This window comes from Syngnathus typhle, linkage group LG21 (assembly GCF_033458585.1).
Source record: "Syngnathus typhle isolate RoL2023-S1 ecotype Sweden linkage group LG21, RoL_Styp_1.0, whole genome shotgun sequence".
NCBI lineage: Eukaryota > Metazoa > Chordata > Actinopteri > Syngnathiformes > Syngnathidae > Syngnathus > Syngnathus typhle.
The window spans coordinates 5,377,443-5,388,614 of NC_083758.1; the positions used below are offsets into that span (position 1 = coordinate 5,377,443).

General features: G+C 44.6%; 3 protein-coding genes across 5 annotated transcripts; 1 reads left to right on the forward strand and 2 right to left on the reverse strand.

The window, feature by feature from the left end:
* Positions 1 to 115: 115 nt before the first annotated feature.
* On the forward strand, positions 116 to 2,846 carry LOC133145153 (interleukin-15 receptor subunit alpha-like). The gene is made up of 6 exons (XM_061268313.1): positions 116 to 296; positions 1,038 to 1,226; positions 1,296 to 1,334; positions 1,430 to 1,579; positions 1,829 to 1,916; positions 1,995 to 2,846. Exons 1-6 carry the CDS (start codon positions 218 to 220, stop codon positions 2,065 to 2,067), a joined length of 618 nt encoding a protein of 205 aa, XP_061124297.1. The 5' UTR covers positions 116 to 217; the 3' UTR covers positions 2,068 to 2,846.
* A 374-nt stretch (positions 2,847 to 3,220) lies between these two features.
* Positions 3,221 to 8,281, reverse strand: fbxo18 (F-box DNA helicase 1). Of its 2 annotated transcripts, none has more exons than XM_061268287.1 (21): positions 8,035 to 8,281; positions 7,820 to 7,963; positions 7,316 to 7,719; positions 7,106 to 7,242; positions 6,892 to 7,039; positions 6,639 to 6,820; positions 6,489 to 6,563; positions 6,312 to 6,403; positions 6,052 to 6,220; positions 5,769 to 5,982; positions 5,576 to 5,663; positions 5,418 to 5,513; positions 5,216 to 5,352; positions 5,051 to 5,147; positions 4,824 to 4,990; positions 4,587 to 4,659; positions 4,320 to 4,514; positions 4,131 to 4,256; positions 3,904 to 4,010; positions 3,701 to 3,835; positions 3,221 to 3,621 (listed from the first exon to the last, which is right to left on the reverse strand). In XM_061268287.1, the coding sequence occupies exons 1-21, from the start codon at positions 8,051 to 8,053 to the stop codon at positions 3,460 to 3,462; spliced, it is 2,967 nt and encodes a 988-aa protein (XP_061124271.1). In that variant the 5' UTR covers positions 8,054 to 8,281; the 3' UTR covers positions 3,221 to 3,459. The 2 variants fall into 2 exon arrangements, with proteins under 2 accessions (XP_061124271.1, XP_061124270.1); XM_061268286.1 differs by having other exon boundaries at positions 7,817 to 7,963.
* Positions 8,282 to 8,559: 278 nt separating this feature from the next.
* On the reverse strand, positions 8,560 to 10,843 carry nudt5 (nudix (nucleoside diphosphate linked moiety X)-type motif 5). 2 transcript variants are annotated; one of them, XM_061268314.1, is made up of 10 exons: positions 10,696 to 10,843; positions 10,414 to 10,540; positions 10,202 to 10,269; positions 10,081 to 10,133; positions 9,911 to 10,018; positions 9,732 to 9,827; positions 9,558 to 9,659; positions 9,424 to 9,432; positions 9,287 to 9,340; positions 8,560 to 9,226 (listed from the first exon to the last, which is right to left on the reverse strand). In XM_061268314.1, the coding sequence occupies exons 2-10, from the start codon at positions 10,504 to 10,506 to the stop codon at positions 9,117 to 9,119; spliced, it is 693 nt and encodes a 230-aa protein (XP_061124298.1). In that variant the 5' UTR covers positions 10,507 to 10,540; positions 10,696 to 10,843; the 3' UTR covers positions 8,560 to 9,116. The 2 variants fall into 2 exon arrangements, 1 of the variants encoding a protein (XP_061124298.1); XR_009710835.1 differs by having other exon boundaries at positions 9,287 to 9,659; positions 10,414 to 10,478; positions 10,696 to 10,788.
* Positions 10,844 to 11,172: the final 329 nt, after the last annotated feature.

Consider the following 11,172-nt stretch of genomic DNA (forward strand, 5'->3'; position numbering starts at 1 on the left):
TTTTGTTTGATACAAGCCTTGTCGTGTTTGCATGTGTTTCTGTCGAACCGGAAACTACGGCAGATGATTTTTGGGACGCGGGACTACAAACATGGCGGACCGCGCAATCAGCTGATGTCAGAGTTTAGGCGGCTCCGCACTGTCGTGGGAGACTCAAAGTGAAAGTTAATACGAGCATGGGTACTCCGCAGCCAAACTCGCTCGTAAATTCTGCCGGATGGCTTTGGGCTTTGGACTTTTGCTTGTAGTTTGCGTCGTGGCGTGCGTCCTGGGCAAAGCGCGCTGCTCCGACAGCGGTAAGAACTATAAACCATCTACGCTCACACTTGTTTATAGCTCTCTCTATATATTTATAGTCTTTATCAAATATTATCTGTATAGATATTAATCGCTGTTTTTACTTCAATCTTATTCCTATGTAAATTATATGGATTTTACCGATGCCAAATAACAAACAGAAGTGTCAAAAGTCATATATCTTCTGTTGTAACGCAATAGTAAATAACCGGTGTTGAGTTCAATGATCATAATCATTGTTGTAGCATTTCTTTCGAATATAATCCTGGACAGATTGACAGTATGTGCACCCTCACTAACTAATTGGGATTTTGTGACAAGAATTTATCGAGCCGTAATTTAAAGAGTGGCCAGTTAATACTTTGTTGATCATTGTATGAAATTAGTTTGACTGTTGTGCCTCGATGAATTGTGATTTTGTTTATTTGGGAAGTTTTTGTGGCTTAATTACAAAAGGGTGTCCCCGCTTACAATGGAATAAGGCTTCCATTATTTATTTTTTACATTTTTTGTTTCACTCATATGTTGTGTAACACACTCGGAACTCTTAATTGTATAATCTTGCGTGAGTGACATTGTCCAAAATCCAGTTAAACCCGTTGACGACCAATTTTAGCGCATACTTTATTTGTTTTTTATCTTCCTGGTTCAGTTGCGGTTTCCTTCATAATTACTCTTGAGTGTTTATTAATTGCATAACAACCGAGCTCGACGATTGACTGTCAGCCCTGTGCCTCCAGGCCAAAGTGAATGCCCGTGCTCGGGAATCCCTCGTTGGCCTCAGACCCAGCCTCCGCCGCAAGACTGCCACCAGCTCAACCGAACTTTCCGCTACATCTGCCGCAAAGGTTACCTGAGAACGGCGGGCACGTCCAACCTCATCAGATGCAAAGCCGGCAGTTGGTCCTCTCCCGACCTCGTATGCAAACGTAAGTCTTGAAATAAATCACCTCGCCGACGAGCAGCTTACAGGATGCACGACTTGATTGTGTTTCCAGGGGACCCCAGAGGAGGCGCATCCGACGACACCGAGGCAGGTGAGAGGCGCGCCGAGCTCGTAGCGTCGTATTCCGAGAAGGCTCTAAATGCCGCCAAATGTGCCTGACGCTCCCTCCACGTGTCCATACTACAGAAGCCCCCACCACCAGCGTGGTCCATACTACAGAAGCCGCCGCCACCACCAGCGTGGAGAAACACCGAAATATATCGGAGCCCGCCGACTCGCTCATCAATGATACCAGAAGCGACGCTTCTCTTTGGCAAACCAGTTCCTCCTTGAGTGGTGAGTTTGCTCTCTATTGTTGTTATTGTTCCCAAGTTGGCATTGGATCGCTAGCTATAGAAACGTCGGCTGCTCTTTCACGTAAGATTGTGAAAACTGGTTTGCGGATAGATACAATTCTCACGCCTGTTTGAGGAAGCCAAGGAAAAACTGAACACACTTGTCCTTTGGATTCTGCTTTTTACAGACTTATTTACTGTATCAATATTTGGTTGTGAACTATTTCTAATCAGTCCTTCTCATTGGCAGGACCTGGAATCACCACAATAGCAGCCGTCGTTGGCGTCTTGGTCGCCATCGCGGTGGCACTCATTGGAATCGGCCTCCTTTGTAAAACGTAAGCCGAGGGAGTAACGTTTTCAGCCACTTTGAATGCCTTGCCGGAATCTTCACGAATGTTTTTCCTCTTCGTCAGGAGACGAGGGCGAACCAGCGATTCGCCGCAGATGGCCCCGGAAGACATTCCTTTGAATGAAGCTACGTCATAGCCTTGGTCAGGAGGTAGTAAAAGGTGTCAAACTGTTTTTGCACAGAAAAAAAGGAGACAGCAGCTGTCTCGTTTCATTGTGCTATGGATGCGAGTCAGGCCACAAATGTAGACGGCTTGGCTGCCTTAAGGAAACTATTTCCTCGTGCTGCAGCCCATCAAGACTCAGTGGTGAGCAAACCGGGTCATGTTCCGAGCAAGTTGGACCGTTGACCATCTAAATATTTACTGGAAGTTGTCGAAGTTGATGAAACACAGTGCACAAGCACTTATAACGCGTTTACATACAATGGTGCCTTGAGAAACAGGTTTACTTCGTTTCTGATTACGTTCCAAACGTTCCAATGGCAAATCATTTCTCACCATTGAAATCAATGGAAGCTCCATTAATCCAGTCCGGCCTTCCCAATAAAAACAACCGATATTTTTATAATGTGTATTGTAATGAGGACAAACAGCTCACTTTAATATTGTATTTTATATAAACATGAAATGAAAAGCTTTTAAGTCTCACAACTTCACTAAAAATTAGCCAAATGATAGCTCGTATCTCAAAAAAGTCAAGGTTAATTCACACTATTGTTTCAAAAACCCTTTCATCAGTTGCTTTTTTTCCCTCAAATATTGAATAAGTAGCCATGTAGCAATTTCTTATATACAGATATATATATATTTTTTCCAAATTGACTTTTTGTCAGACACACGTCTCTCTGGACTTTTTGTAACTTGGTGTTCTGCCCTCGTGCAAACTACACCCATAATAAATATGTATGAAATTCATCTGGAATTTTGGCATTTATGTTTTTGTATGAGTTCTGTTTTTCCTGTCCAGATGTTATCTGATGACGGATGATAACGTCTCTGTGGAATGTGTTATAACCAGCACGATTGCTGCGACGCGTCCGGACAGATTTCCTTTCTTGAAAAGATCCTTTATTAATGATGTGAGGAAAATCAAGTGGTGCTTTGAGAGCAGCTGTATTCTGTCAATGTGTCGGATCGTACTGGTAAGTGTTTACATCGATATCTGTAATTGTATATCAACGACAACGAGGAGATGCCTTGGACAGTTTGCATGTCGAGCTTACTGCTAATAATTTGTCTCCGCCATCTTGTGGCATCTTGGTGTTGTTGATCTGAAAAAAATGCTAATATCCATTGCGCCAATGTTTTATTATAAGCATTTGAACAGATCACAAAACATCAAACTCAACTGCAGTATGAAAGCCTATACTGATTTATATTTTCATATTTACAAACAACTTTTTTTTTTTAACCTTTTCAGTCTTTTTTAATCAGACCGTTCAGTCCCATTTTTTAACAGACAGTGAATCAAAACAACCCAAGTTTTCTGTTACAGAAATAAAAAAAAAATATTCCCAGTCAGTTCCAACTAGAGCGGCGCGTGGAAAATGATGTGGAATAAATGCTGGTTGAAGCGCTCTGGAACTTCAGCCATGGAGAGCACGTCGTCCGTCATGAGGTAAGCGATTGGGCCGACGCGTGTCCACACGCACCTCTCGCACAGCGCGCCCTCGGCAGACGGGCCACTCGTCTAGAAGCAGACAGATGCTCATGAAAATCATATTTAGATTTGTAATTTTTTTTTTTCCCCAGTTGCTGAATGTCCTCACATATGTCATCCGTCTTCTGCACATCATGAAAGCGGCACCGGGCGTGATGCAATTGGGACAGGCGGAAACGAGGCACGGCGGCGTCTCGCCCGCTTTCAGCGGCGTAGCGGGCATCACCGACTTTAAGAAGTACTCCTGTTGATGACAAGGTAAACAAATGATTAATTATGTTAAGAATGTTTGATCATGTGATCATATCCTACCCCAGTCTGGGTGATGATGTACTGGATGCTCCTCGTGATGATGAGCGTCGTTCGAGCGCGAGTCACCGCCACGTAGAGCAGGTTCCATTCGTCGTTGGGGACGTTACCTGAATTAAAGTTTTCATTTGTTGCGTGATTAATATTTGAATTTAGCGCAGGTTTGTAATTAGAAGAAAAAAAAAAGTCGGGGGACTCTCCGACTAAAAAACTTTGAAGCAAAGACTCACTAAAAGAAAATTCGTTGAAGTGGTGGCTGTTGTGTCTGGCGCTGGGTACGTTGATGAAGTCGCAACCGACCATCACGATTTCAAATTCCAGGCCTTTGGCTTTGTGAACTGTGCCAAGTATGAAGTCTGGAAGGAAGCAGAAAAACAGGGAGGAACGGGTCATGTGTTCCAATTCTCCAAAGCGCACACCTGCTTCTTTAACGTTATCCTGCGAGTGTCTCCTCAGGCACTTCACCAGATCAGGAATGCGATTTGTGTATTTGGTCACAATGGTCAGCTTGGCCTCCAGGTCGCGGTCGTCCGTCTTGCTGACGTACAGCTTCAACGCCTCAAAGGGGTTGGATTGGATTTTTGCAAACGATCCAATCAGGTGGTCCTTGATCACTGAGGAAAAAGAACGACAATCATTTCCTTTGCCGATGCAACCGGAACAAAAACGATATGCGCGAGCCTCACGTTTGCGGTTATCTTTGCCTTCCATTAGGTACCAAATGTCCTTGATCTTACTCAACCCGATGTTGTCCACACCCTGTCAGGTAAAGAGCATCCACAATTATGTATTTAACATTTTCTGGGAAGCAGTGGCTGAGCACATAACAAGGGTGAGCAACATATGGCTCACGGGCCAACTGTCCATCGTACCTTTAGTCAGTAGGGGGGGGGGGGAAATCGGTGTGTAGACAAAACACTCACGCCTATGAAGTGGATGTTGCACTTGTTATTGGCCTCGGTTAGCCGCACGGCTTCGCTGAACACGCCAAAATTACACCGGAACAAAATGGCCGTGTTTCCCTGACGCGGGCTTATCCCGTTGGCTATGTCCTGTTGGGCCTGGGCAGCTTTTTCATCAAACACGCCCCCTAGGAAAACGGATCACGTAAAGTCAGTTTGGCGAGGTTGTTTGTTTCAAGCCGTCTTACCTTTCTGCCTTCCCCCGACGAGAATTTTGCGGACATCCTTGCACACTGTGAGGATGCTGGCCCCCACGAAGGCGATCTCGGCGCCAAAGCGGAAACTCTGGACGATAAAATGATTTTAGATTCGGAATCCGTCCAGTGTTATTCTTCGTGTTGTTGCGTGCAAACCTGTGTTAGGTAGTAGATGTGCGTGTGAGCCACAGTCTGCAAAGCGTTAATGGCACCTCTGAAGGTGTAAATCTGCTGGTGGGGATCGCCCACCAGCATTTTGCCGCATTTCTGGATCAGCAGCACGTCCATGATGGCTAAGGGGAGAAAAAAAAAAAAAGGGAAGCATCGACGACCAAAAACTCAAGACTGAGAAACTTACTGGGGGTGCAGTCCTGGGCTTCGTCGATAAAAATAACCTCGTATTGGTCGGAGAGGTTGACCTTTGGCTTTTGGAGCTGCCATAACTTTAAGTAACCTGGCGGAGATAAGAAAAGTTTATAATTGTTCACAAGAGGCTTACGCGAGTCACCGTCTTACCGTCGTGAGTGATGTAGTAGGCTTTTTCTTCAGTCTCATTGAGGTCCTTCATTTTCATCCAAATGTTTTTTGCATCTTGGACATACAACTACAGACAAGAAGATGAATTTCAGCATTTTGATGACAGCTGTTTGAATCGTACAAATGGTTAAGACGATTGAAATCAGGCGGCATTTCGTACAGCGCTCCTCACCTCTTTTTCTTCTTCAGTGATGACCGTCTTGTTGCCTTGAAGACTCACTTGCGAGAAAGGCACGTGGCTCCGCTCGATGGTCTCGTTGACGGAAGCCATGAAGTTGTTGAGAGTCTGGGCTACCACTTTGGCCTTGGCGTAACCCCCTCGACCTTTGGGCAGGACCGTGTTGATGGAGAAGACATTCAGATTGAAGGTGAGCTTCTTTTGGTAGCTGCGTCATCAAAAAAAACAAAAAGAGATCAAGATCTGAATTGGACACTTGGCCGTGCGAGCTTCTCACAATTTCCCGATCTCTTTATAGGCCAGCGAGTGGACAGTCTTGCAGTCCACGTTGGGCGGGAACCGCTGCGAGGCTTCGCTAGCAACCGATTTATTGAAGGCCACATACAGGAAGCGGAGGTGCGGCCGCTGCTCGGCGTACTTGATCAGCGTGGTCGTCTTCCCCGTACCTTCAACGCAAAAACCGTACGTCAGCCGCCAAGACCCTGACGGGAGGCCGAGTCATATTCTCGGAATGTTGAGCGTGGAGGTTCGCCGTACCTGCAAAGGCGACAATCTTCACCAAGTGGTCCTCCTGAATGTCGTGGCTGAGGATGTTCAGCTGTTCTGAGGTCAACTTCATGCGCGAGCTCCTGGCGGGAACACAAAAAGGTGACAAAAAAAGATCTCAATCCGAAGCGCTGAAGAAGATACCCAAGACTAAGCTGATAGTCTCACCGGCCTTCCGAACAGCTAACCGAAAAGGGGCCATTCTCCCTCAGGTGAAGAACATAGTAGATGTTGTAATGCAACCTGGAAACCACCAAAAAAAGGATTAAGGAGATACATTTGATCTTATTTTCCCATTTAAAATTTAGCCGGCCTCACCTCTCGCTAATCTTCACCTTGTTCCTCACGGCAGCCAGCAGCACCATAGCCATGTGACTGAGGAACTCAGTGACGTCGCTGTACGACATGCAGTCTTCCAGCAAGGTCACCAACGCCTGCACGTCCTCCACGCTCTCGCTGAGGAGTAAGATCACCGCCATGGCTGCAAACGGGTTGGGGCCCTGCGGGAATCAAGCACGGGTCATTGTAACTTTTGGAGACAATATAAATTGTGCGAGTGTGTCAGTTGAACCTCCACGTGCAGATTCGGGCACTTGGGAACATTCCGAATGCGTAATCTGATGGCGGCGTCAGCGTGGGGGAAAAAACGATGTTTCTTCACTCGCTCCAAAACGTCCGTCGGATTCACCATCGTGCCAAACTTATGGTGCGACATTAAACTGCCCTCGGACAAAGAGCCTCGATTAATGTTTGAAAAGCGGCCCGGATGATGTTGAAGAACTTACATAACGAGGTTGCGGACGCCGTGCTGTGACATTGCTGGCTTTATGACGCGGCCCTTGATCAATGAGGAGGTGACCTCGGTCATTGTAACCTCTTCGTTCATCATGAAGCGGTAGTACTGTTTCTTGAAGGGCATAAACTGGAAAAAGGAACAATTATTATTATTAAGTGCCCCGATTTTTCATCACAGCCAAAGTTGTGGTGCGCATCACCTTGTCATCCTCAATCATGTCGCGCCACCGATTGCACACGAGTACGGCGCTCCTGTACAGGTCTCGAGCAGGAAGGAGGCTGAGGACCTGCCTGAGCAACTCCTCCGGAAGGTCGTCAATACAACCCTGAGGTTGCAGCAGCTCCTTGTTACTCCCGAGGAGACCGTAGGTGGCATCAGGCAGGGGTTCCACATCCAGGTCCTCGTGCACCAACTCGTCAGAAGAGTCAAACTCATCTTCAAACATGTCGGAGGTTACTCCCTCTAAGTAGTCAATGTTCTTGTTTTCAGGCTCCTCCTCCAGGTCCGAGGGCCACGATTGCGCATCGTCCTCATCTTCTGGTTCGCCATGGAGTCCATTTGTGCATGGGGGGAAGCCGTTCTCCGCACTAGAGGTGATTGATGCTATCATGAAATGTTAAGATGACACATTAGTAATGTCTCCCCTCTTAACCCTATCTGCCATCAACAGCCAAATTCTAATTTAATGTAAAGTAGTCACCACATTTTGATCTCTTGGTAGGTCTTGGGTTCAGATTGGAAGTGCTGCCCCGGCTTGTGCTTAAACTTTGGGGGTTGGTGAGGGCTTGGATACCCGCTTGACTTTTTTCTAGCTCGTCTGCATTTAAATGCCTCCTCTTGGCTCTCGCTTAGAAAAAAACAAGTAATGACAAATCTAAAACACAACCATAGACATTCGACTTGGGTTAGAGCACTGACCTTTTACTGCCACTTCCATGTTTTTTTTTTTGTTAAGCTTACACAGTACCTGGATTTAATAAACCTTAACATTTAAAGCTGAGAAGTAAACATTTGCGGGCACTCATAAATTATAACCGAGTCGCCCCACTTCCGAAAGTATTTGATTATAAAGAAATGATTGCTGGAATTGTTACGTCGTAGGGAATGAAGTTCAAGTAAATATCAAAACAAAATTGAAAGCGTGTTTTCGGCGGAAGTGACGAATTCAGAAGCTTTCGCCTTTGCTTTTAGACACTACTGCCATCATGTGGATGCAAGCTATAACAGCATTCTATTGATGGGTTGATTTAATTAAATCGATCGGTTTTCTTTTTTTATTTACGTCATTCAGTAGTTTTATTGTAGAGATTTTGTTACCATACCACCTGCGAACAGACTAGACTTTTTTGTAACATTTAGTTCTTACTAAAAAAGCAACAACAACAAAAAGTATAGTTGAGCATTCTCTGGGATATACACTTCAGTATAAAGATTCACACAAACTCAAAGGTAGTAACGCATTTATTAATTGATCATCAAAATTCTAGTCCCTGTGGTAACTACAGCATCAATGTTGAGATGATGGCACAGCATGGATTGTGTTTAACAGTAACTTTTTGTATTTTACAGTACACTCGAAGGAGACTAAAACCTCAGCGACGTGTACGGTAATGTTAATAGACGAACTGACAATTGTAAAACCAGAAACATACAGTATTCATGATTAAAACCATTGTAATTAAGTAAATGAACGGACTCGAGAAACCGTGATTAAAATTTGGAAAAAAGGACACGCACGACCTAACCCTTCCATCAATAAGTACTCAACATACTAAATTAGTAAACATAATGTGTTAAGAAACGTATAAAAGTCACAAAATGTAATTACCAGAATGTCATTAAAACCTGAAATATGAAGGTGATCATAATTCCTATGCTCAAATGTGTGATTAAAAAAACAATTGGATGCTTTTGGGGGACTGGGAATGTCACTTTGGAAAGTTGACCATCATCAATTCAGGAAACTTAAAATGGTCGTCAGAGTTTGGTCCTATGTTGTTTCACTGCTTAAGCACAGGGAGCTCCTTCGGCGTGAAAAATGCCTGCGCCATGCCCATGGCAAAAATGTAAACCTTGGCATCCACCACGATTTTTTCTTTCTTCAGGAGCTCTGCAGAATGAAACACAGTCAGAGGCTTAGTAAACACGAGTCGAGACACCGAGCGCTTACCATCTATTTTCATCTGGAATTCATCAAGGGGTACAAGGATGACTTCCACAAATTCTGAGGGTGGGGAAAAAAAAGTCCAGTTTGTTCATTGACTATTCACTTGGAGCTTTATTTTATAAATATAAGACTCAACTTACCTCCATCACCTGAAAGCACAAGAGGGAAAATTAGTTTGATACACATTTTATGAATCTTGGATACATTTTAGAACCTTCGCACGAGCGCAGGTCCAAACAAGAAAATAAAACTTCTCTCTCTCTCTCTCTCTCACCCAGCTGCTGTGTCGGGTTGATATTCTCCATTTCGTCTCCGTTGATGTTGACCATGACGATCTGGGTGGTGCAGTTGGACAGGCCAGGATCCAGACAAGTCACTGCATTAAGCGACAACAAAATGCGTTTCCGGATCGCGCAATTTGTAGTTTTCGAAGTTCGCCAAAGCGTACCTGGCGTCACTCCGACGACTTCCCCTTTGTAGCCTGTTTCTTCTTTCAGCTCCCTCAGCGCGGCCGTCTCCGCGCTCTCACCATCATCGATCAAGCCTGAGCAGAGATGTAATCACACCTTCTTCATACACACCAACTTGGGTCATTATTGAATTTAACAGCACGACAAATGTCCTCACCCGCAGGAAGCTCCAACGTGAAGCATCCCATCGGAGGACGAAACTGCTTCACCATCACCACGCAGTCCTTGTGCAGTGTCCTCTTCAGCAGCGCGATGATGCCGACACCTAGCGTCAGATCTCGCTCAATAAGTTCCCTCAAAAGGTTTGAGACGTCTTCCCAAAATTACCATCTGCGTCAGAGTTGTTTTGCCTCGTTGTCCTCCTCACCGTCTCCCAGATCCTGATGGAGGAACACAACTTACAAAAACATGATTGATTTCTTACGTCATGGCAGAAGATAAATCATACCTGGTGTTTCCAGCCGGGTCCACATAAGTGGTCTTCTCCAGCTTCACCCATTTACCCGATGCCAAGATCTGCAATAAAATGACACCATTCTCCTAAGTTATCCAAAATAGTGATGCGTTTGCACGGATCTGCAGATTGTGACCCACACGAGTGACGTGACAACTCATTTACGATTTTTTTTTTTGTACATTTGAGAAGTTACTAAAACACACCTCTTCTTTCACGACGTGAGGCACCGTCGTCTCCTTGGAATCTTCACTGTGGTTCATTGTATTTTCTGAAATACGAACAATTCCAGGCACCATTTCGATTATGCCGTTGGACGTTTGTGTTCAGGAGCTGCGCAAATTAGCAATCGGTTAAAAATAAAATTACTTTGTTGCGTGGACATACACAGCTGTGTCCAGTCTTTACGTTGCAAGATAAGTTAACGCCCCGTCAATTTTGAACTTTAAACAGTCATGTGAATTGGTAAATGTTTAAACTTGACTCACGTGAAACCACACCAACTCAGCCGAAGAAGGCAGTGACGTAGTTGAGCACTCACGCTGGTTGTACTTCCGGGTACCGTAAACGTCACCCAAATGCTGAATTTATGTCCAGTCAGGTCAAATAAATTGATTCAATGTTGAAATATTTTTTTTCCTTCCACTCTACTAGTGAGGGGTTGATCATCTTCTTCCCATGCAAGCGTTCATTCGTATCATACTTCTTGATTTTTTTAACAGATTTTTATAATTGCAGGAAGAGATTTCAGCATTTCATTTTTTTTTATTTCTGCCAGGTACTCAGCTGATGCTGCGCCATCACTCTTGGATTTTTGTGGCTATAAAAGTAGGATTTTTTTTCGCACTCTTTCTGCTGTCAGGCTCCATAATCCGTTTTAGTCTGATTGTTGTTTTCGGTTTATCACCCACACTTCTCATCTGTGTCAGATCTGTTACTCCCTCGGCAATCTGAACTGAACTATT

Bases quoted from the DNA above. Each gene is read 5' to 3' on its own strand.
- LOC133145153 (XM_061268313.1), top strand. From the start codon at position 218: ATGGCTTTGGGCTTTGGACTTTTGCTTGTAGTTTGCGTCGTGGCGTGC. The intron at 297-1,037 runs GTAAGAACTATA...CTGTGCCTCCAG, and splicing joins AGCGCGCTGCTCCGACAGCG to GCCAAAGTGAATGCCCGTGC. The intron at 1,335-1,429 runs GTGAGAGGCGCG...TCCATACTACAG, and splicing joins ATCCGACGACACCGAGGCAG to AAGCCCCCACCACCAGCGTG.
- fbxo18 (XM_061268286.1), bottom strand. The intron at 5,983-6,051 runs GTGAGAAGCTCG...TTGATGACGCAG, and splicing joins TATAAAGAGATCGGGAAATT to CTACCAAAAGAAGCTCACCT. The intron at 5,353-5,417 runs GTAAGTTTCTCA...TTCTCCCCTTAG, and splicing joins AGCCCAGGACTGCACCCCCA to CCATCATGGACGTGCTGCTG.
- nudt5 (XM_061268314.1), bottom strand. From the start codon at position 10,506: ATGGTGCCTGGAATTGTTCGTATTTCAGAAAATACAATGAACCACAGT. The intron at 9,660-9,731 runs GTACGCTTTGGC...CGCTTAATGCAG, and splicing joins AGTCGTCGGAGTGACGCCAG to TGACTTGTCTGGATCCTGGC. The intron at 9,227-9,286 runs GTAAGCGCTCGG...TTCATTCTGCAG, and splicing joins ATTCCAGATGAAAATAGATG to AGCTCCTGAAGAAAGAAAAA.